At 44.2% G+C, this 24961-nt stretch overlaps 1 protein-coding gene across 13 annotated transcripts in view; it reads left to right on the top strand.

Moving 5' to 3' along the window:
* The window catches only part of NFIA (nuclear factor I A), a 250117-nt gene that overhangs the window by 151082 nt on the left and 74074 nt on the right, over positions 1–24961 (top strand). For all 13 annotated transcript variants that reach the window (XM_058843104.1, XM_058843110.1, XM_058843114.1 and 10 more), the window contains 3 exons: positions 8850–8924; positions 17855–17972; positions 20320–20447. In XM_058843104.1, coding sequence (XP_058699087.1) covers positions 8850–8924; positions 17855–17972; positions 20320–20447 — 321 coding nt within the window. The remainder of the gene's footprint in view (positions 1–8849; positions 8925–17854; positions 17973–20319; positions 20448–24961) is intronic.

Consider the following 24961-nt stretch of genomic DNA (forward strand, 5'->3'; position numbering starts at 1 on the left):
CCTTAAGCCTTTACCCTCTTTCTCCTAAATATTAAAATTATTTTCCTGAGTGTCATACCATATTAAAGCAGAATGAAAATGGTTTTAACAATTGCTGGCATGGGGCTTCTGTACAGCATGTGTGTCACAAATCATGTCACTTTTCAGCAATAGGGCTGCTGCCAGCGGGAGGCTCAGAAATGCTCATGTTAATCAAAAATTTTAATTTCAAATCAAATTGACAGTTTACACATGGTGAGAAATGCTTCTCACCATGTGATATTTCAGTATGCTACACTGGGCAAAATGGGTGCACTTTCCTGTTAAGAATTTTGACTACAGTATCTGCAAATTTATGGGTTTCAGTGTATTGGGTATGGTAGTGGTTGATCTAAGGGAGCCCCTTGGAGAATAGGAGACAGAAGGGTTTTCATGCAGCCTGGCACTGGTGAGCCGCTGTTGGCACATGCTGCTGGAGAAATGACAGGTATTCAATAAACATCACTATGGTTAAGAGGAAGATTTAAAGGAGGGAGGGGCTGCAGTGCTATAAACAGGATTTGAAACAAATGTGCTTATTTCAGCCCGTGATTAGTCTGAATACCTAAGTATTCCACACCAGTTTTTAAATATCCTTACATTTATTTTCACACTGATGTTCTTCACACAGCATGAACAATAATATTTATGGCATTAATACTGTAGCTAAATTCTAATTTGGAGCAGTGTAAACCCGAGTAGACTCTTGGTGTTCCAAGGCACGCTCCGGCGGCGTGCGGACCGGAGCGCGGCCACAGCACACGGCCCTGCCATCGGCTCCTTCCTCCTGCCAGCAGCTTCCTAGAAACCAGTGGACAGATTCAGGAGGCAAAATACCAGTTGATACTTGGTGAGGAGTGACGGGAGTAAGGATGGGTGATGGAGAGAGGAGCAAGGGCAGCTGACGGAGCACGCGCCATGGGCCGCAGCCAAGCGAGTCGTACAAACCCACAGTTTCAGGCTCCACCAGAAATAAGGTGCTGACATCAAAAAATGACCAGTGGATAGAACTATGATCCTTACATTATTCACTTGAGGAGGCTTCCCAGCTGTCTGGGGTGAATGCAATGCTGAGCTCGCGACTGGGACATGATTTTACAGAGGCCTCGGAGACGGAGATGGGCAGGGATGGCAATATCCCCTTCTGGATCTTCCCCTCCAGTGCCCATATTTGCCATGGGGTGGGTGGGTGCCTGTTGGTGGGTGCCCAGGGAACACCCTGCAAGCACCACATCCTGCCAGCTTTCCCTGGAAGCCCCATTTGGACACTGAGTCACTGGCAATATCACCACAGACCTTGGAGGTCTCAGCTGTCATTGCTCATATAACCAGGGTTGATATGAAAATATGAAGATAAATAACTCCTTCATATTATTATTTTCAGGGAGGCAGACTTTTCTTTTTATTACTCTTTTTATTGTTAGATGCTATAAATATTCCAGAATTATTATCCCAAGGTAGATTTCATCTCATTTACTTTGAAACGCTTTTGAGGAGGCACATTATTTTATAAGCTGCCAAATGAGTATGACCATTTATAATGATTTTTTTTTCCCCTTCTTTTCTTTAATATTTCATTTTTGGATGGAGGACCTGAAACAGAAATATGGTAATTTAAGACATCTGTTGTTTTTCAAGCTATAGGCCCCTATCAGTATTATTGCAGGTTTTTTTATCAAATTTGGTTTATGGTAGACAGGGAGATTCTAAATTTTTATCATTATATCAAAAATCTGTATTTAACTGATTGCTCACACACATGAGTACTGAAAAGTACCCAATGATGTTAGGAGCCATCAGAAATGAAAACCCACACCAGACAGCTTAGATCTTGGAATGGTTTCCATTACACAAGGTCCTTAATGTGAATTGAAATGCTTTCAATGTTTCAAGAAGACCTTTGTCTTAAAGAGAAAGGAGCTATCCGTGTGCCACCACTTGGACAAAACCTGACGTGATTGATTGCAATCTGTAATCGGTTCATTAGCAGTAATAAGTTTCCATTAATTCCACTATCTCTGCACTTAAATATAAAATGAGTTTGAATCTCCTAAGAGCTGAGGCTGCAGTGGATTTGTGCAGGATCAGGCTGTTGGTGACACACCTGGTGAAATGTTTGCCGTGGTCCACATTTATTAATTTGCAGCCCTGACGCTCAATATGACAAATATCAACAGCATAATTAGGCATTTTTCTCACTGGAGATTCTAAAGAGCCATGAGTAGGAAAGGTAGCACACAGGGAGAGCATAACACATGTATTTGTGTTCTGATCCACCCCTGGAGCATCCCTGCTCAGGTGGCTTCCTTAGGGAACGCCGAGTCCTTCCTCCAAGCCACCCTCAGCAGATGTTGATTCCCAGTGGCCACAAACCATATGGAAAAGGAGCTGAACTTCAGCTCAGGGCACCCACAAAAACGAGCAGCTTTAGACAGACAATTTCACTGTCTGCTGGATACAGACTTTTTAGCTAAAACCCAAAAAGGCAAATCATTTACCAGTGGTTTTGCATATTGTGAAGGGTTAACAAAACTTTCATTATCACAGTCTATTAAGCCAGGACCAGGAAACAATTTCTAATCAACACTCAGATCTGGGCAGGGATTGTGCAGTCTTTTGTAGGAGGCCTCAGATCTGTGTTCTCTATTCTCACATGCTCACTTCCAGCTGTTGTCATTGAAATCCCACATAATCTCCCCGGGTCAAAGGGCAGTCATCCATGACTGCCGCTGTTAGGAGGTTATGCTGATTTCTGTTGTCAAATATTGGCCCTTTTCTCTTTCAATCACTCCCATTCTACTTTTTTTAACAAGAAAGATCCAGCCTAGAATTGTATTACATGACTTTAAAGTCTTAAAAGTGTTCCTCTATTGTACTAACACGACATGCCCTGGACGGTCTAATCCATCCTGCTATGGGCCACAAAGAAAGTTCTGGCTCTTAAAACCTCAGCCAAAGGCAGGTAGTGAGTCAGGGAAAATAACAGCATCTGTGACATGTGGCCCCACAGTTATTTTTGTAAGAAAATGTACAATTTGTCCAAGGTGAGCTATTGCTGTGGCATTAAAATGATATTGGAAATAACAAGTAGGAGTGGGAGCATTTGTCAGGGAATGAGAGAGGTTTCTGCATCACCTTTAATGTATAATGTCTTGCTTAACTCTTCTATAAAATGTCCATGAATTTAAAATGTGGTCTGATTTACCATGAAAGGTTTATCATTTGCAAATTTGAGGAATGCATTTTGTGCAAAGCAATTAAAATGAGGCCACCGTGGCAGCTCTGGTGATCAGTATTTGGGGGCTGCTGGTAGATGCAGATTTCATTGTTCCTACATGCAGTATCCCAGCCTGGTGGTGTTGTCTGCCATCAGAATGGCACAGACATTCCCTTGGACAGAATATTGTGGCTGGCATAGAAGGTTTCTTCCATCTCCTTTTTTTTTTTTTTTTTTTTTAGATTCAGAGTTAGTTTTTTTAGATATACAGCTTAACTCCTTGGATCTTGCTTTGTATTTCCAGCGTGGGATAGAGCTGAGCTATTTCTCAGCCGTGGCAGGGCTGCCTCAGCTGGGTCAGCACAGCCTTGATAAACTCACCTTCCAATTAAGCAGAGTGTAAATGTTACGAAAGTCTCGACTGAAGCACGCATGTTCAGTCCTTCCCTTTTTTTGCTGGAGAATGCAGATTAGGAGTAACTCCCTCACCCCCATCCTCCTCAGCCAGAGCAGCCATGGAACAGCTAATCTTTTGGGAGTCCTCGGGGTGAGCCGGGTTCCCTCTGATAACATCCCCTCTCTCCAGGCCTGCGTGTGCTGTGTGATACAGACATTAATTTTCTCATCCACATTATTGCTCCGCATTGTTTGTGAAACACGGGATTATCTAGATAGAGGATAAAACCAAAAGGAATCAAGTTGCACTTCGAGCAGAGAGGGCTTTTCTTTTAATCAGGCATTTGGTTAAGATAATAGGCTTGAGACCCTAATTGATTTTTACTATTTTAAGGTTTTAAGATGGCTATGTATAGTGAGATGCTGAACATGTAAAAAGCTTTAGAAATGGGTTCAGTGCTAGTTTGGGGGACTTGTGTAATTTCAAAATGCTGAAAAGGAATCAAAGTCTCCCCAAAAGCTGTTCTCTGAAGCTTAATACATTGTCACTCAGATTGCAGTGGAAGGAAAATAACTGCATTTGGACTTCTTCATCTTCAAAGGAGTAACTCTCTCCCAGTTTTATTTAAGCTTGGTTCTCAAGAAACCAGCTGTATCTCTGTTTAGAAAACACCTTGTATATTTATGGTGCAGTCTAACTATTTTATAGCAAAAATTATACTGTTGGATTATGCGAGGAAGCCTGCTAATTAAATAACAATAATACCTTGAGCACCTTGAAAATATCTTCAGATATTCAATTAAGGAACAATAACCCAATGAACTTTAACCTATAGACTATATTCAGACTTTCTACATAAAAGTAATTGCATCAGTCATGATTTTCTCAAGCTACAACACAAGCTCTTGATTGGTAGCTCAACGTCTGAGACTCCTTTTTACTGCATTAATTGGGAAAGCAGACAATACTCTCCCTGTAAACTCCATTTTAGGATGAAGGTTAGTTGCCTTTGTACACGTTTACTCATTGAAATAGGAATGTTTGCTTAATAATTCAAAACAAATAGCACTAGACAACAAATCCTAATCCTGATTTCTCCTCTGCCAGTGTAAATTAGGAGAAAATGAGGTGAAACTCCATTTGATCGGTGTAGAAAGATTTGTTTAAAACTTCTTTGAGAGAGAGATCAGAATTAGGCTCCAGCAATTGAAGCCTTTTCTTCTGCCTTCTTTGCTGGGATCCAAAAGAAGAATATGTAAATGGCATTGGGAATTTTCTCCCTAGTCAAAGCAGCCATCAAGTTATGGAAAGATGTTTTCCATGTGGTAGCTGGTGCAATAACGTTGTGCTGTTGTGCTCAGTGATTTATTAGTCACTATGCGGATCTGCTTCATTCAATTTGGTCATATTATCCCTGGGTATTTTCCTCCCTTAGGGGAAAGATGATCATCCTTGTGGGCCAAAGTGAGATTTTAGGTGATGAGCTAAGTCCTACCTGCCCCTGGACTTGACTGAAGGAATGATTGAACCATTTATTTTAATTCCTCCTGAAGGTTGTCAGCCCACCTTTGTTTGGCAGGGCAGGGAGCACGTGCTTTAGTCAGGCGTGTGATGGATATGGAGCACCTGCTCCAACAGCTCTGCTGAGTCAGGGCCTGCCCTGGCCAGCCACGTGTCTTAATTTGTACCCAAAATTTCAGTGAATGAACTCTGCAAGGTTCATTTTGAGCACCTGCTTTACTACCAAGCTGTGGCTGTTGCACAAAGCTGCAGACATAACCTGCCATACACAGCAGGTTCAATGTCCTGTCTCTTGGATATTGAGTGAAATTATCACAGTGCAAGTATTGCAGTAAAGTGCCCTATGAAAAGTAAATCTTTGGAGCTTTCAGGATGTTTAATCATCCTTTCAGTGCAGGAGCTTGTTAATGCTAACATCTGCATAGGCAATTGCTTGACTTTACCTCTCTTTTTCTTCTCATTCAGAACTAAGTGGATCAGCCAAATGGATACATTTTTTGCATTTTGACCCCCGTTAATAATGTTAGCTTCACATCTTTTGTCACTGCTGCTGTTTCCCAGTAATGCTTCTTTTACACATTTAAGTTCTTTGTGCTATTTCCCTCATTTTCTTCTCTCACGGTTATGCCAGCTCAAAAACGAGACTTTCAGAAACAAGAGTCTTAGGCCTGGATTTTGCAGTCTGAGCCATCCAGGCAAACCTTTAAAAATTCCATGAGGTTCTACTGAAATTCACAAACCAACTGCAAATTCACAGACCAACCAGAACTCAAAATACGTTCATAATCTGGCTCTAAGCCGAGGGCATGGCTTTTGTGGGTATCAAGGCATTATTAATGATTGGTGAGACAAGCCCCCGATTTCCTAATGTTTATAAGTAAATATCAAATTGGAGAGTTGGGAAATTCACCTTTCATTTGTGAAATGTTTATTTTTGGTATTGAAGGATGAAAATCTAACCATGCTCATTGCGTGCTGTTGTTTAATGATTACTATTACATGTACTCCCATAAAGAATGTTCCTGCAGGAATAAGTGGACATTTCTAAAGTGCACCCAAGTCAGGAATATTGAAGTCAGCATGCCCAAGATAACTTACACATCTTCTCTCATGTCCTGAGAGTCAGAATGAATTTAAAATGACACTTTCATTTCTGTTTTCACCTGTGTGTGTCAGGTTAAAGTAACATGGTTTGCCTTGCCACAATCACATTTTTACTGGATAATTACAAAGTGCTCTGGGCTTTCCCTTTAAAAAATCAGCCAAATACCCTCCCATGATTCAGGGTTGTTTGGTTTTCTTTTTCCTTCCATATTTAAATTTCACCTTCACTCTCGGTGCGGCAGGAGCCTGCCTGGGGGATGCAGGTGGGAGTGGACACCAGAGCAGAGCCAGCGCGCTGCGCTGCGGAGAGAAACAACACGTGGCAGATGTTCGTGGCATTGCTGGATGCACTTCTGGAAGTTGCTCAGATGCTGCCATGATGAGCACAGTGTGAGAAGTTACATAGCATAGACTGGCTTCCCTCCGAAGGGCTCTGCGGAGTAGTAAGCGTCCTGGCCCCCATCCAGCAAGGCACTTAAGCATATGCTTAATTTTAGGCACATGAGTGGTTTCAGTGAAGACCTAAGAGAATTATTTTTAATTCACAGATCATTTAATTCAATAGGCAGGTCTGCTGCAGCATATGAAAAGTAGATCTTCATATTAAAAATACTTGGGAAATCGGCGATGAACAAACGTTGTGTATGGGCAGCAACCGTTTCTAAAAAGCAGAATGGGGTAGTCATCACCTTTATTGTGGGAAAATACAAAGCAGATCAGGCAAAAGCACTTACAGCTATCTGGGAGCTATTTCTAAATTGAAAATAAGGAAAAATAAAAGCTTGTGAGAACATTTTTTTTCATTTGAAGTAGAGAAAAATTTATTCTCTTGATGTAAATAAAAACCTTGTTTGCAGATTGAGGAATTTGTTTGTGTTGAATTTCAGCATCAATTTCAATATTTTATAGTACATTTATCTACAGCTGGAGCATGACAGATTTGTGTATATTTATATGTTTGTGTACATAATACATATGTATACACACATACACAAGGATGCCCAAAGATATACATATACACAGTTTGAAAACTCATCATTATTGCTGGAGTATAAAAACATGCCTGATGCAGAAACTTGTCTAGAGTCTGTTAGCTTAGAGACTGCGTTCATCTGGCACCGTGGGCTCCTCGCAGAAACAGGGAACTTCTTCTGTGTAGGAGCAGAATTCCATGAGATCTTGGCTGGAGGTGAATGGCTCACCTCCCTCTAGATCTCTCCCAAACCTTTCCCTGACACATTGCCTGACATTCCACCCTCTGCAGAGCTGTAGGGAGGACGAATTGTTTTTGCGTGCCATTCCGCAGGTAGAAATGGCTGTGGGATATTCTGGGTTTGTTTAAACAACCCCAAAAGAAAACCAGGAATACAAATGTCCAGCTGGCATTAGTCCTGTTGCTCTGGTCATTAGAGAAGGGTGCACAGGTATTCCCAGCATGAGCGTGGGGTGCAGGAGAATATTTGGAATGCGGGGAAATCGTACTGAGCCTGACAAACAATTAACGACGGAGCAGATGGTGCCCCTGCAAAACATTCAATAATAAATGTGTGCGTGCGCCGGAATCAGTGACTCTAAGTAGGACAACCTAAAAAGGTATGCCACTTATCCTGTGGGCAAGCAGGACTTTACAGTTCTTTTAATAATCCCTTTATCCTGCGATTTCTCCTGTGACCCTGATTTCCAAAGCAGGAGGTCAGCCTGGCCGGCCGAGTGCAGCCTCCCTCTAATTGAAGTCCGGCTCTGTCCCGCCTGAGCTGCCGGATCCCGGCCTGGGCTCCTGCTCCTTTGTCACTGAGCATACCCGTGAAAATTAAATGAACATTTGGTGGTAGGCATGTTTGCAGAGAAGAAGGAAAATACTGTTATGTAAAGTGCCATCACATTTTGATACCGAGTGTAGAGGCATTCCTTGCACAAGGGAGGCGAGCGTGGATGCGTCCGCCCTGCTTCCTACAGACAGTCCACAGCTCAAAGTTAATACTTTTTCTTATGCAGAGATTTATTTTTCTTTCCAAAACCTAGTTTTAAATGTTAGCATTGCTTTTTTTTTTTTTAGTTAGTTAAAAAGGCCTTGATTTAATTTTTTTTAACCATCTGCTCTTTTAAGTTCCCCCTGGTGTAACCTTAGAAAAATGAAGAATACATCTTTAAATCTTGTTTGGTTTGAATGAATGGGTAGATAATCCTGATCAGATGTTTCTTTAGAGAATAATGTTTAAAACGATTATGGAACTTAGCTCTCCTGTCTGTTTCCTAGGTACAGTATTTTCATTTCAGTTGTGAAGTCATTAGGGGTCATCCAAGGTAACCGTTTATTAAAATAGTCCTCTTTTGTTTCAGATTTCCTGTTGAGATGCTTTAACATGTAAAAATCTCCCTGCTGATGTGTCATGTTAGCTTTCCTAACCTCTAGATAGAAACCACAGAGCAGCCTACATAGCTGTATGACTGGTTACCCACCTACATAAACAATAATTACTGCTAAGTGGGAAATTAGATGTCACATTTTAAGTCTAAATGAAAGTAAACTATTTGAGAATACTGTCATTAAATGCTTAAAGCTAATCGCAGTTCTCTCACTCTGTTTTGTAGGACATTTGGGCTTCCAGGACAGTTTTGTCACATCAGGTGTTTTCAGTGTGACTGAGCTAGTAAGAGTCTCACAAAGTAAGTATCATTTTGGGGCTGGTTTATGTGGTTTCTGAAATCCAAGTTGGTTGTTGGCTTGTTGTTTTTTTTTTTCCCTTTGATTCTTATTGTTCCCTTCCTCAATTCAAAAACAGCATCTTGAAAATTAGGACTCTCTTCTCCCCTCTTCTTGCCAGTGGACAGCATTTATGTGCCACTTCTTTTAATGGGTGAAAATAAATCAGCAGAATTTTAAAGTGAGCTGATATATCATTTGATTCTGCAAACTTGCATCTGCAAGTTGATAAGCTCATCTGGTATCCAGCTGAAAATGGGCAGAGTGCAGACAAAGGAATGCAGAAATCAGCTTCTCCTGGATCCCTTGCAGGATCCAAGGGCTGCTGTATTGTGACCACACCTCTGGAAATTACCTGATCTGTGCAAATAAGCCTAGAAATTTTCTGATGCTGTTTTTTCACATTGTGTTCATCCATGCCATGTGGACATGTCTGTGTCTCTGAATCTTGGGGCTGTCCCAGTGCAGGGCCAGGAGCTGGACTTGGATGATCTGTGTGGGTTCCTTCCAACTCAGGCTATCCTCTGAATTTGGGGTTTGTACCACCTGCAAGTTACTGAAGTCATTAAGAACTGTGCCAACTTCGGCCCTGATAGTCTCACCCACCCTGACTTCCCCAGGCCCACGTTTTCCATTAGCTGTGTGGAATTCTGTCTTCTGGAAGGATTTGGGTTTTGACCTTTAAAGAATGCTAATGCCCCCAGTGTGAGTGACACACTGCAGCATGGTCATTACAGGCTTGTCAATACTGACTAACAACACTGAATTAAGAGGACCTGTCACCACCCCGTTCCATTGATCAAAGGTGCATTGATTGTGTTTTGCTATGACATAATCCAGACAGTCCAAGGAAAGAGTATGGACAGGGTCTTGCAGAGACACTGCTGCTAAGCCAGGCCTGTAGGAACAAGTCCTTTAGGGATCTAAAAAATTCATCCCTGTGAGGATGAAGAGGCCCTGGCACAGAGAAGCTGTGGCTGCCTCATTCCTGGAAGTGTCCAAGGTCAGATTGGAGCAACCTGGAAATGTTGTGGAAGGTGTCCCTGCCCATGGCAGGGTGGAACTGAATGACCTTTAAGGTCCCTTCCAAACCCAAATTCTGTGAATCTTTTCTCCAGCTACTGTGGAGCTGTGGGATAATATCACATTATCACAAATCACCACTGCTCCAGGTGAAACCCTCAGCTGTGTGCTCCTTTAAAACTTTAGGGTGCAACCAATCCCTTGAAATGATAAAAATGGTTCTCACAGATAGTAGAAATACTTACTTGTGTGCTGCTCTGGGCATGTAATTTAAGTCACTCTGGGGCTAGGATCTAACTGGCACAAACCTAGTAGAAAATCTGTGGTTTTGAGTCAGAACACAGAGTTTCTCAGAGGATTTTCCTGGTTTATTTCCTCTTTTGGAAAGGCACTAGCTAGTAAATTTGCTTTACATTCAGGAAAAGTGTGGTACAAGGAAAGCATGATGAATGGGAGATACTTGAGAGCTATGTGCCCTGGAGAGAGGCAGAGAAAAAGAAAACATTTCTCCTGAGCTTCCTTCCCTGACAACTGGTGGGAATTTTGAGAGAAGGGCAAAGTTAAGAGGACTCAGAAGTCAAGAGGAGCTGCTGAGTGCTCAGCACATTTGCCAATCAGTTCACTTGCTGAAGTGCTTAAGCAGAGACTTTGGCATTTAACTGGCTGTACAGGGAGCAGACACTGGCTGGTACCTGCAGCCAGGGTGGACAAACCCAGGTTGTCACCAGGGTTTGAGCATCCCCGTGTTGTGTCACTTCATTTCAGTGCGACAGCATGAGGCTTTTGAAGGGTTCACCCTCCCCCTGTGCAAGGCATCCCACTTCCCCACAGCCTTATCTTGGCTGGAGGAGCCCTGCACAGCAGAGCTGCCTCTGGACTCTGTCAGCCGTGCTCCATGTGTGCACTTTTCCTAGGAAAGTGCCCCACTCCTGCCTGGAGCCTTCCCAGCCTCCCCCAGAGCTTGGCACTGACCTCGTGAGCATCGTGTTTCAAGCTTATTAATTTTCCCTGATATTTTATTGTAACTAAACTGAAACACTGGGTATCAGAAATCCTAGCACTCAGCATGTTTTGCAAATTATGAGCTGTGTCTGAGATGTTCCCTCTGCTTGCAGTTGACGTGCACCACCTTTAAGGATGGGGCACCTACACGCAGGAAGAGCATGGACTTTATTAAAAATAAGGAAGAAGGTGTTGGTGGGAAAAAAACATAAAGATTCAGCTTTTATCTGTTCCAGACACGGGTGTTTGCACTGTTTTTCATGGGCTCTTTAATAATCCTGGGAGGTCAAGACCTCAGTTTTATATCCTGTCTACAAGCCAGCACCTCTACCAAAAATAGTGTCCCCAAAGCATATCGGGATATCACTTCAGAACTGACTCAGAGGGAAGAGTGCCAGCAACTGATTTAGCTACACTGCTTTTGATAGCACCCTGGATTTTCCTTGGAGATGCCCCAGACATGTACTGACCAGCCTTAACCTTGTTTACTTTATGAGGTCTGAGAAGCCCACAGCCTGACATGCCCTGGCTACCCAGTAGGATATGTTTAGTGTCAAGTCTAGCAGCATATTCCCAGAAAACTCAGTATTAATTCATATGCTCATATTCTAAGAATTATTTAACATAACAGAGAAACAAGGTAATTGCTGCATATTTGCCTAAATTGGTATGCAAGGTCTTTTAAAGTTAATGTAACCCTCTCTGGGCTGTTTGCATGTTCCTGTGTCCTGATTTGAGACCAGTCCTCTTTCCAAAAAGGTCCTCTTTGTGTATGCCCACTGTTATTTTTCTTTCTATGCTTGCTTTTGGCAATATCATGATAGAAATAAGTGATTTCTCCCAATTTTAACTGGCCCTCGGCAGCTGTTATCTAAAATTAATCTTACAAAATATTGTGGGTAGCAATTATGTGCCAGGTTTGTTTAGTAAAGTTCCCAGAGGTCCACATGACAAGAAGCCTCAAGTAAGAGTCAGTTGTCTCCGTCATGCAAATTTGGGGAATGAATTAATCAAGTGAAAGGTCAGCTGTTTCTGTTATCTATCTTGCTTATCAGTGCTGATCATCACACTTTCTGTGAGCTATTGAACAAGTCTAGACTGTGTTGGTAACAGAAACTTGCTTTCTTCAGTCCTATAGATGCAGATTTTCTTTCAAAATGCTGCCCAGCTGCTGAGTCTTGCAGAGTCTAGTAAAACAGAGAAAAGAGATCCTAGATGTGCATCTGAAAAACAAAGCCTCCTCTCCAGCCCATCTGATGTGGGTGTTGCAGCTCATGCTGTCAGTTCTCCTCCATTATTAGCAGGCAGAGGGTGTGAGCTCCTCTCTGAGCGTTGTCTGTCACCCCAGATACTGGGGAGACCCTTCCAGATAACAGAGGCTTCATTCTTCCCTCTCTGGAGAGGCCTGTGCTGACAACAAAAGGCTGGGAGGCAGAAGCGTTGGAGATGGACGGGGTTGGGGACTGACAGCCAGCTGTTGGCCAAGTGAAACCTCCTCCTTTTCTCCCCTTGTTAGGAAAATATTCCCTGGCTGTGGGCAGCTATCTCAGGGTGCTGGAGGAGAACCTCTGCAGAAGGTGCTGGCAGAGGGGTGGCTGTGGTGCCACCTTCCCTTGGCAAGGGCTGGGAGGTCGTGGCAGGCTGGAGCAGGGAGAAAAAGGCACAGGGAATGCATTCCCCCCCCCTTGGCTTTGAGTCTGCACCATGTGCTCTTGTGCAGGGAGAGCTGCTGGGAAGATCTCCTCCCTCGGAGGTCATTCAGGCAGCCAGATCAACTGCACTGCCCAGGATGTGAAGAAAGATTTAGGATTTATGAACGCTCGCTAGAGCCAAATCAAACATATTTGTTTGGTGGTGTGTTATTTGTCAAAATGACATCATTTTTCGTGCTGATAAACAAGGGAATTCTGACTGCACCCTGGCCTGAAAATGCCACACGTTGGGTTCAACGTGTGCTGCGAGGAGCAGTGCAGGGGGACTCCTCATCCTTCTCGTGAGCCTGTGGCACCACAAGCACACCAACCTGCTCACTGCTGCTGTGTACACACAGAAATGGTCCAGCTAATTATCCCTGAAACACTCAAATTCCACGGGTGGGCAGCGCTTCTGTGGGCAGGATGTTCTGGGAAGCTCAGGATCCTGGCACACCGATGCAGCAGGTGCCAGGCTTGGGCATCATGGAGCTCTGGGGATGCAGACAGGGGCTGAAGTGTCCTTGCCACGAGGGGTGGAGAGGCACTGCCAGCACTCCAGGCACGGAGCGAGGGTGCCACTGAGGAAATGCAGCCTCCTCATGCCTCTCATCCAGCTTTTCCCACCGGGAGAGTGAATCCCAGCAGGTCCTGGGTGCCTTTGGAGAGGTGTGGGGTGCCCTGGCTCTTGTGGAGGGCAGTGGATGCTGTCTCGTAGCCCAGGAGAGGAGGGGAGGCTGTTCTGCTCCTCACAGAGCACGTGTGTGCAGCCAGGGTGTGATAAACCTGCTCTCCCCGAGCTGCAGCCTGCGTGTTTTCTGCTATACTAAGCACTACACAGTGAAGGCAGTTAAAGTCAGCAGCATGAAAATTAACATTTATAAAGATACTCTATATTCCTTAGCAAAGCACTGCTATCCGAAACTCTCTGTGTGGGCTTGGGTACGAGAGGGAGAAAAAAAGATTATAATAAAAAATAGACTGCAGGCATAGAGTGAACAGTTGCCGTGACCTTGCCTTTTGTATGCCATTACACAATTCAATGGCAGTCCACTCAAACCTTGCTCTCGATCAATATCCTATTAAAGCAGCACAAAAAGTCTCTATAAACTTAGTGGTTAGCTATGTTTATAAATGGAACTCAGCATAATTAGATGGTCAATAGCAGGCTGTACTTGTAATTTTAAAATGAACATCACACATTTCATATCTGTTGTATTCGGTGAAACCTCTTTGAATCTAATGATACAGTGTGGAGGAAACAAAGGCCTTGCAAAAAAAAAAACCCAACCCAGGTCCCCTTTCCTCCCAGCAGCAGCAACAGAGTGAGTTTCCCTTTGTTTATGGAGTCACAACACAGGAAAAAGTTTATTAGTCAAATGTCATGTTTCTCCCATCTAACCTTAAACACATTATCACTTCACTGCAGTGTTACACGTGTAATAATCTGAGTCACATCCCAGCCCCTCTGTGAAAGTAAATACACACAAATGGGGAAAAAAAAGAGAGACTAAATATTAATGTGGCTTAAAGAAAGTGCTGTATTCCAAGGGAGACAAATGCCAGCCTGGCTGGTTTTATTTAGTGGGTTTCCTGTTCTGTAATTCAGTAATTTTTTTCAAAATAAATATTGCAATTGGGTTAAGTCAGAGGGCTGTTTCTTAATTTCTCCATTATTTTTCTTGACATTTTGGGTGAGAAGCTGAGCTGGAGGGAGCAGGCGGGGAGCAGGGTGATGCTGCCCTGCATCCTGGGAGAGGAAAAGTGTCAGGCAGAGGCACCAACCTTCCTGCTCCTCCTCTGCTTGGGAAAACCAGCTCCTCCTGCCCCTCTGAGTCTGTCCCAGCTGCACAGGGAATTTTTGTGATGCCAGCAGCTGAAATGGAGGCTCCAGGCTGGGTGTGGGGCAAGAGGGATCCTTCCCTCTCACCTCCTTCCAGCTCATAGCCCTGGCTCAGGTGACATCTTGGTGAGATTTTTGCTTTGACTCACAGTTGCAGTTTCTGACATCCTTTCCCATTTGGGGGATGTTCCTGAGCTGTCAGGAGGTCACTTTGCTGCAGAGCATTTCTTGCAGGGGTAATGGTGTGTTTTAGATGTCGTTGATTGGAGTTTGTGAGGCTGCAGTTCCCACCACACTGCTCCACGTGGGGCTGGAGCGTGTTCCTGGGGCATAGGAACCGGGGTAGGGAGGTTCTGTGGTGGATTTAGTCGTCTGCTGCAATGAACAGCAGGCTAAGTTTTTTTAGTTTACACAGAGTTTTTTAGTTCAGACAACAGTTTTTCCACAGTTTGCACCACTTTGATCCCTCTGCTTATTCTGCAGAGATGCTGCCTTTTCTGGGAGTCATAGAATCACAGAATGGTTTGGGTTGGAAGGGACCTTCAAGCCCATCTCATTGCAGCAGGGACACCTTCCACTATCCCAGGTTGCTCCAGTCTGGCCTTGGACACTTGCAGGGATGAGGCAGCCACAACTCCAGCACGTTGTTGTGATTTACAGCAGTAAATGCAATTACTGCAAGCAAAGGTACAAATAGGCTTTGGTGGAGGACAGGCACTGTCAGAAAGGCAGGAGAAGGGATTTTGGAACCTCTCAACCCTGTGCAACCTTTGCCACAGCACCTCTGGGGCCAGAGACCTTGAGCTGGTGGTGGCTTCTGTGCAAGGACTGCCACAGCGTTCAGGTACTGGCCCCCACAGCCCAGCCAGGCACTTTAACATCCCCTGGTGTCTATGAAAGGTGGATTTTGTCCTTTAACCCTCTGGTTTCAAACTGGCATTTGAGTGTGGCGAGGTGGTTTTGGCCAGTGACCGGCACAGCATCCTTCGTGTTTGCTACCCAGGCAGCAGCCCCTGTGGGATCAGCCCTTTCTGCTTTGCACTGAGTTTACACAGCACCAGAAAAACCTTGTTCCTACCCTACCCCTCCCCTGGACACACATTCCTTTTTTCTACAGGGCCAGCTCAAGAAATATCCAGGATTTGGGGAAAGGGCAATAAACACGGCAGGGGGAAAGAAAGAGGAGAAGCATTACCCACATACCAGTTTTTCTGCCTTATCCCCTTGGAATAAAACTGTTTCATGAATTTGGCAATGCCCAGGAAATTAATTGTGCCTCAGAAAGAATCGGTGCTTTAATTTAGTGCTTGCCTTTCTGTGTTCCTGTTTGGAAAACTGTGTGTAAGTTGGGCTTTGGGAGGCAGAGAGTGCAGAGGAATTGCTCAGGAAAGGGTTTGCAGAGCACAGATCTGTTTGGCAAGGAAGTTGCTGAAAACTGTGGAGTAGATGCTGCAGAGAGTACCTTTATGATTGATTTCCATTCAAGTCAGACTGACTGCAGTGTGGTCATTTTTCTAACCCATAACTGCACACACTGCAGCAGTCTGCTATCTGCAGGGTGTCTGAATTATAGCAGTCCATGTCCCTGTTACCTTTTACACAAATTACTTACACCGGTTTCTTTTTCCATGCAAATTCATCAGTTTTACAGCCTCTTGTAGCTGCTGTCAGGAAACTGTTGCAGAAAGCACAAATTGATAAAACGAGTTAATTTTACTGTGCTTAATTTTTCTTTCCCTCTGTTAACACACCCTCTCATATACCCAGTGTGGAGGAAGCATATGATAGTTAAGAGAAGATAACAAAGGATTTGAGTGTTCTTGTCAGAAATTACTTCCCAACTTAATTCCTTTTAATGATCATTCCAGATTTTCTCAAGTTTTAATGGCGTTGTGCATTTTCCATCCCCGGCTTTTAAAAGTCCGTGGATATCCAGGCTGTTCCCTTTCTGTCTCAATGACGTTCTTAAAAGATCCTTGCCAAACAACAACTAATTGTCTTGTGGGGATGATGAGGCAGCTGCAAAGCTACATTATTCCTCTGTCAAATCTGACATTGTGAGCTCCTTAAGACTTGGGGTGAAATAACTGGCCCCGTTACAGTCAGTGGCAGCACTCCCAGCCCAGACATGTTAGCTGGGTGATAGGAGCTATCCTGTCTTCATTTCCTCACTCCTTCCCCGTTGGACTGAAAGATTTTTTCATGTTTGAAAATGGGCCAGATTCTCAGACCAAAGATTAAACTTGGCTCAGTGTCCCTGTGTGGCACTGAGACTGCTTCGCTTTTGTGGCTGTGAATCAGGGCTCTCAGACAATACAGCCCAGGCCAAGCTGGTGCATTTCATTGTGCAGGACGTCCTTTTTCAGATGGCTCTGAAATGTGAGAGAAAATCATGATCTGTAATTGTCAGCCCCTGAAGTTGTATTGTCCTGTAAATAGCACTGGAACAGCCACAGTGGACATGGTACCATTTGCTGTATTAGTGGCATTTCGGCACGAAATCCATTCTCTGCTGACTTCAGCGTTAAGCTGCTCTGTTCCTTGTCTGCTCCCACAAGAATACAGCACATGGAGTTCATGGCTTCTGCCTGAAAATCTCAGGGTGTGTAGGAATCCGTGATGTTTAATGTGGAACCAAAGATCCAGGATGGGGAAACTGCAGGGATTCATATCCCTTGCAATAAAAATTTCAGTACTATAAGGATAAAGTGATGAGGTGAAGAGTAGAAGCTCACTGCTGGATAAAACTTTTGGGGAGTTGTATGTCTCTGATTTATCTGGAGGAGAGGCCAGAGGAAAGCTCAGATGCTCTTAGGCAGAAAAGAGCTCGGGTTTCTCATTTGCTTTTTTAACCTCTGTTCTTGTGGCTGTACATCACATGTACCCCAGAGGTTCTGAGGTGTGTGTTTCCCTGCCTGTGATGCTTACAGATCCTGCCAAGCACTCTACAGGGATGATGAAGCCTATCTGTAACCATGCCAGCAGAGACAACGTGGTCCTAAAAGCAACAAGTTTCATTAAATGTTAGAATGACATTAATAGAAAAGCAGCGCTTCGAGGAAGTCATGCCATAATTGTTTAATTTTAAAAAATAATAATAGTATCTTTGGAGGAATGTAAGAGAGAGTCTATGTCATGGAACATTGTATTCTTGATAAAATTTCCATCTTCTTGATTGCAATGCCAGGTACCATTAGCATTTCCTAATTTCCACATCCCACCTGTTCCCATCGTGAAACTAAACACACTCATGAGGAAGAAGAAAGTGATTTTGAAGTGCAATTCATGCCATATTCACATGACTTACTGACTGCAATCTCTTTTGTTTCCCCAGCACCGATAGCTGCAGGAACAGGCCCTAATTTCTCCCTCTCAGATTTGGAAAGTTCTTCATACTACAGCATGAGCCCAGGAGCAATGAGGAGGTCTTTACCTAGCACATCCTCTACCAGGTAATTTAATCTCTGCCTACTACCAGGTTCCTTGGAAACCCAGGCCAGCATCATTACTCATCTGGGAAAGTAACCATTAAATTCTCTGACAAGCTGTTTGGGGGCCTCACGATGTGGAGCTGTTTCAGATTCACAGAGCTCAGTGTTCAGCTGGATTGCAGTGAAGTTTCTCTTGTGTGTACAAGCCTCTAAGAAAAACTGCTGCATGGACTTGTGTAGCTCCTGGTTGTATCTGGGTGTATCAGAAGTTCCACTGGAATTGCTGAGTTTCACGTTGTGGCAGAAGAGAACTTGGAGCATAATAAGATGCAAGGAATGTCTTAAGATAGACTTACATGTATTCTTTATTGTAAACAGCGTTGCCTGTGAGACTAAGACTGTTTTAGGACCTCGGTCTATAAAGCATTTAGTTTTCATAAAGCATTTAGAAGTTTGTGACTCAGCCTTTGGAAAACTGAATTGCTAATGCAGATGAGTGCCCCATCTGATTTTGATTTCGGCTTAGATGCCAACTATCAAACAAGGATATTTTTTATTTTTTACCTTTCACTTTAATCATCCGTGAGATTAGATTTATAAACAAGCTCAGTCACTCGAGTAGTCTTGAACACTATTAAGGAACCAGATTGATTTTTTTTTTCCCCCACAGCCAAAATAGATCACTTATTTCAAAGACATGACAAGAAAGTCTAACTCCAGCCCAACGCTCTTTTACATTTTTATCTCAGCCTGCAGTGCCACCAGTTTTGCAGTGAGCAAATGCATGTGTGAAAAATCTCTCTGGTTTGAATATAGCTGTTGTTTTTATTTTAAAAATAATAATCTTTAACGAGAGGCTCTTAGCAGTAACTTCTTACAGTTTGCAGTGATTGGAAGAACATTCTGTCTTGCACTTAGTGTGCACGTTATGAAGCTCAGTGACTACAATTCCCATAACACATCAATTAAAAACTTTGTGCTGTTTCTTTCTTGCCTGTAAACTGTGTAGCCTACAGCACTCATCATTAGCACCATTCTCAGGTAGAATTTACTGGTGACTCCAGAAGCAAAAGTGAGGTTATTAATGTTACTTAAGAGCTCAGTTGTTGCTCTTCTATTCTTCTGCAAATAGCTACCACTGATAAGGAGCTAATTATAAACAGCATGGGTAGTTAATAACTTGGTAATATGTTTGTTTTCCTCTCATTAGGCTGTTCCCAGTCAGGAAAAAAAAAAATTCTTTAAATACACAGACTCAGCAGAATTATCAAGCGGTAATTATATTGTATGCACACAATTTCCCCTATTGACACATAACAATTCTCTAAATTAAGGAATGGCCAAACCTGCATTCCACACATGCCATAAGACTTATTCTTCCTGTTTCTCACCAACTTGTTTTGCACACCCGCCAGCTCCTACCTGTGCAGAGCTCTGGGTGGGGAGGCTGCAAGCTCTAAACCAATAGTGGAAGATTTTATGTCTGTTAAATGTGTTCCCCCTACACAGAGGAGCCTGTTCTTGAATGCCTGGAGTCTTAATAGAATACAGATTTGGGGGGAAAAAAAAAAAGTGAGCTGGCCCAGCCTTGGAAAAGTACTTAGAAGAGAAATTCTCAGTAAGGTCCCCACGCAGTCTGTACAACTCATTATGGAAAACAGAGCCAAGCTGAGTGTCTTTGGCTCTGGGATCCTCTCCCTGCAGAACTGCTGGAGCCAGTGGCCACCAGAGACCACTCAAAGGGCTCTTCTGTGTCCTGAGCCTCTGGTGAGGGAGGTGTGATGTATCACAGGGGGATTCTTTAATGCTGACACTGGCCAGAGATACCCATTGGGGGCTTTCTACGCTTGCTGGCACAGCTGCAGAGTCAAATGCTTCTTATTGTGGGATAAAGTGAACATTTGAACCAAGAATGGGCTCTTCCATCATTCAGTTGCCTCTGGTTCTTCTTATGGGACTGGAGTCTGGGCTAATTGGAAAGACTGAAAATAAAAGTTTGAACTGGTAAACAATTTGCTTTCAGAAATAGCCGTGAAAAAATCTGGCGGTGAAAATAAGTCTCGTGTGTCATCACCGTATTCATTCAAACTGCAAGAACCACGCAATGCAAATGAAATTCTTGCCTTTTTATTGACCTCTGCGTGCTTTGAAAAATGTCCTACTTCTGAAACTGTGAATGCCTAAATGTCAGGCTAACTTCTGGTCGAACTGGTGCGTGTTTAGGGGTTTGGCCTGTGAAATGCTGTTTTGTATCTCACCAAAGCACCCTAAATCTGTTCTACTTCGAGTTATTCTCAAGCACATCCCAACAGCAGTGCCTTGGTTCCTCTTCCATGCCTTCATTATGTGTTTTTTTTTGCATTCTCAGCTCCACAAAGCGTCTCAAGTCTGTGGAGGATGAGATGGACAGCCCTGGTGAGGAGCCGTTCTACACAAGCCAAGGGCGCTCTCCGGGCAGTGGCAGCCAGTCCAGCGGATGGCATGAAGTGGAGCCAGGTAAGCCCCGGCTCCCAGAGCCCCAGAACATCATCTCCACTTGTTCTGGTTCCTTATCAGAATTGCTGTGTTAGAGAGGTGACCAGTTCTAGACGTCTCGTCACTTCGGAGAAACGGCCTAATGAAAATATGGCAGTGGTTTTATTGCTCCTGCAGCTGTGAATGTTTCTGTAGTGTGTCACTTCTGTGTTTTGGCCAAATATCTGAAGTATTTAAATAATGCAGCAGAAGATAGGCGGTCTTTTTCTGTCAAATTGTCCAGATTCAGTTCTGGGATAGCTTTTTCTAGCAGAAAGCAGTACCTGTCTGGGCTGTGCTCCATTGGTTATGCTGCTTAAATAAATATCCCTAAACTTATATAAGGTAGAAGGACTTTTCAAGCATTATACAACACTTGAGATCACTTTAGTAATGACTTTTAAGAGACTTACAGAAGGAGTTGTTTTATTAATCTGTAATGCTGTGAAGTGTGATTGGAGGCTTCATATCAAAATAGATATCACTGGGTGTTTCCAACTTCAGAATGTTGAGGAAGCTCTTTGGCCTCTTCTCAGTTAATTTTTGTGTGTGATCTTTCCTGTTGATCATTTTTTTTGGGTTCTGTTATGTTACATACTTAACTGTCCATTGATCACTTATCCTGAGATCATCTGGGTGCTTAATACTATTGGAAATATTTTTCTGGCTCAGAGTTACGTGCATAGGTGAAGTTAATGCCTCAGTGTTGCTTACAGCTAAATAATCAAGTATTTATTGCCAATAAAAATAACAGAAATCTTATTTGTTAGAGGAAGGCGAGCAGTGCCTCCCAGGGTTTGAGAAGGTCCTCTAGAAGTACAAAGGATCTTTTGCAATGCGAATTTTTTTTGTCTTTCTTGTTTGTCTGGATTTAAAATAGTATGGATTTGGTTTGTTTGGGAAAAAACACATGCTTGTCCAGGGCACTGTGTATAATGCACTATACAGCACAGAAAAGTAAATTCGACCTGCACAGCATTAAAATCAGTTCTGTGGGCACTTGGCCAGCCACCTATATCCTTCATCATGTAGGAAACATACCCACAGCTTTCTCTGGAGACCCTGTCAAACAGCTGTCCTTTACAGCATGCCCAGAAAGTCACCAAATTTGGGCTATTCCAGACTGGGAGGAGACTGATTCCTGTGCCTGGGAGCCCTTGGAGGATCCCCTGCCAGCTGCCCTCTCTCCTCTAATGAGGGGGAGCCAGCTTGTGGGCCCTTATTGACTGCAGATGTGGCACTTTGGCAGGAGGAGAGGGTGGACCTGCGGGCAGACAAGTGCCAGGCTCCCCGTGACTGCCTTGCCACCGCTGTCCCCAGGGCTCTGGTGCTCGCTCTGAGGTGTCCTGGGCACCAGGGGCTGTCCCCTCCATCAGCTCCAGGCTCCAGATGATGTAAGGCAGAGCTTCACCTTGTGCTAAACCTCTGCTCGCGAGGCGGCAGAAACGCGGACAAAAGCTCGGCGCCCGCCCAAAGGGAGAGATCACAGCCTGCTCTGCAGACACAGATGGCTGCAAGCTGATGGGGTCACTGCTTCTGCATCACTGTCAGGCTGGGGCACAGCTCCCCCCAAAGTTTGGGGTACTCGTTGTTAATGACAAATGTTCTCCATTTGTGCAGCAGCCAGAGGTTGGCTATTAATTCTGCTGTCACTTCTGGCCGTTTTGCCCACATGTGGTCATTACCTCTGGCTCATCCAAGTCCTGCCTTGGTGGTGGCACTGAGCTGCTGAGCTGGGCAAGGGAAGTACCCAAAGTCTTACACCTCCAAAGCACCTCTGCTCTTGGCACCACTGGGTGCCCATCATGAATGTCAAACTTCCTGAGGTGCTCAGAAAGACAAGAACAAGTCAAACAAGAGAAGGTTCTTCCTTCCTCATGACCTTCCTCACTTACTATAGAAAAATCCCAGATTCTGCTTAGTCTTGCCTGTAAAATGGCAGAAAATCACCTTGCAGCATCAGGGACTGTAACCAGGTACCAACTAGATATAGCTCAGATTCACCAAGCCATCTATCACTGTCACAGCTGTGAAGAAAAAGAGCTTTGTCCTGCCCACGTGGGATGCACTTCCAAGCCATCCTTGTGCTATATCCACGCAGCCCCACCCCAGTGCTTCTGCCATGGCTTTCCAGCAGCCTGTCCTCTGAATTCATTGCCTCAGCTTCTCTGTAAAACAGGGTCACTGCAAGAGCACGGCTGACAGAGGGATTACCTGAAGAGCCACAGCTCATCAGTGGTGAAGGACAAAACAGTGCTGAGCATCCTTCCCAGCCAGGGCAGCAGTGGTGTGTCACTGGCCCGAGGTGCTCCCTCTGTGCACAGATATCACACCTGGGTCTGACACTAACATGTGGCCTTTTGCATTTAATGTGGGGGTTTCACCCCCAGAAGTGTAAAATGCTTCAGGAATCTTTAGTGGGGCATCTGCCTAGAAAACAATTTGGTCACCTGAAAGCTGTACAAGTGATGGTAACATCCCGTTTTAGCTGGGAGCTTTCCACAGCATTCTTCTCTGAGAGGGAGCTTTGGAGCCTGGACCAGTTTCAGATCCATCCTTTTCAATGTCTTTATTTCCAGAGAAAGGCCTTGCCATTTATTTAATCTACAATCAAAATGGTGGCACAGTTTTTAGCATACAGTAATCTCCAAACTTCAGTGTTTTGTTTTCTTCTTGGTGAAATTTGCAGTAGAAGTTTAAAGACTAAACCCATCTTTTTGTTTAACTTGGCATTTCTTCCCTGCAGCTCACTTTGTGCAGTGTGGGATAACACAGGTATCAGCAGTGCAGAATGGTGCTGTTTCAGAGGACAGGCTGAAGTTTTATCCCGTGCTGGCAGAGTAGTGCAAGCCAGGTTTCCAAACTCCATAATTAAACCCTGTCCTTTGGGTTACTGGCCAAACAACAGGAGGAGGAAATCAGACCAAGGAAAGGAAGCTTAGACTTGTCTGTGGGATGGCTGCTCTGGCTGGGAAGGAAAGTTCAGAGAGGAGCCAGCAGCCAACCTCCCAGCCCAGTAGGATCCACACCAAAGATAATAATACATCCTTTGCCTTTATTGCCTTTGAGTAGATTGCTTCCTCACAGGAGATTTAGATTTATGCAGAGATAGCTTCTTGGCCTATATGCCTTGACAGGTTTATGGGAGTGAGAGGATGAATATTCCATCTCTGTGTGTTGTATCTGCTTAATTTTGAGGTGTGCACATGGGGAAGAGGGGAGACTCAAACACAGGAGCAGGTGTGAAGCACACCCGTGCTCGTGGCACAGGCACTGGGAGAGGGTGGTAGGGAAAGGTGTGGCCTGGGACAGTGCAGGGAAATCAGGTCTGTGTGAGAGGGAGATGGAAGAAATTCACTTCAAAGAGAGCACAACGTAGAGGAGGAAGGGAAAATGAGAAGACAGCTTTGGACCATACAGAAGGAAAAAAGAACAAATGCCAGGAAAACAAAGATTTGACTTCCTAGAAAGGAAATATGAAATGGAATACGTGAACTCCTCTTAGAGAAAGAGAGCACTCCAGGCAGAGGGTTATTTACCGCCAGCCGTGACTAGTCGCTCTACATCTGTCTCCATTTTTTTCTCTTGAACAAATTCCCTTTTTGGATACTTTTCTTCCTGCTTTGCTTCCCTGTGATTGCCCCTGTAAGTGGTCTTTGGAGGGCAGGCTGTATGCTCAGAACATATGTGCAAACTGGCTGGAGAACAGAAGAGGACAAAACCACTCTGTGTGCTATTTAGATTAGGCACTGGATGCTTCCCCTGTGCCTTCTCCTGGGGTCCCTGCTGTGTGCAGGATGCAGGCTGCACCTATTGTCCATCCACAGCCCTTCCTCTGAGCTTTTACTTGCTCTGCTGAGGCACCCTGATGTCTGTCTCACGTGGAGACTTTGCTGGGTGTAGATCCTCCCTGCTTCACCCACCTGGGTGTGGATCCTCCATGCTTCACCCACCTTTCTGTTCGTGGCACAGGGGGCTCGCAGTGATGAGCGAAGGACTCAGCTTTGTGGGTTTTTTTACAGATATTTCCTGCAACCAAGGGTGCAGCACTCTCCTTGTACGTCAGAGGTGACAGCCAAAGCAAACCCCAGCATTAATCCCATGTTCCTTGCGCTGTACTCCTTGAGTCTCACATCCATTTACCTGCACTCGAAAGCTCCTGGGGAGCTCTCCGACCTAAAAAGGCTGGAGTCTGCCAGAAAAGATGAATTTCCTTTCACAACAGGAAGGCTTAGGAAGTAAAACAAAGCAGACATGTAGTAAATTACTTCTGCTTTTCAAATACCTTTTGCGGTATCCTCCTTACCATTACTTTATCTCAGCACTTTCGGTACATAACTCTTGTTAACTGAGAAGAAGGGCAAGAGAGGATAAAGATGATGTTAGTAAGAAAATAAGGCAACATCACACTGGCTTTGAACTCCTGCACAAAGCTGGCCTGTGTTCAGTTCTGTGGCAGCTCAGCTTGTAATGGGGGTAAGCCATAATTACAGGTA

This window comes from Poecile atricapillus, chromosome 7 (genome assembly GCF_030490865.1).
Source record: "Poecile atricapillus isolate bPoeAtr1 chromosome 7, bPoeAtr1.hap1, whole genome shotgun sequence".
Taxonomy (NCBI): domain Eukaryota; kingdom Metazoa; phylum Chordata; class Aves; order Passeriformes; family Paridae; genus Poecile; species Poecile atricapillus.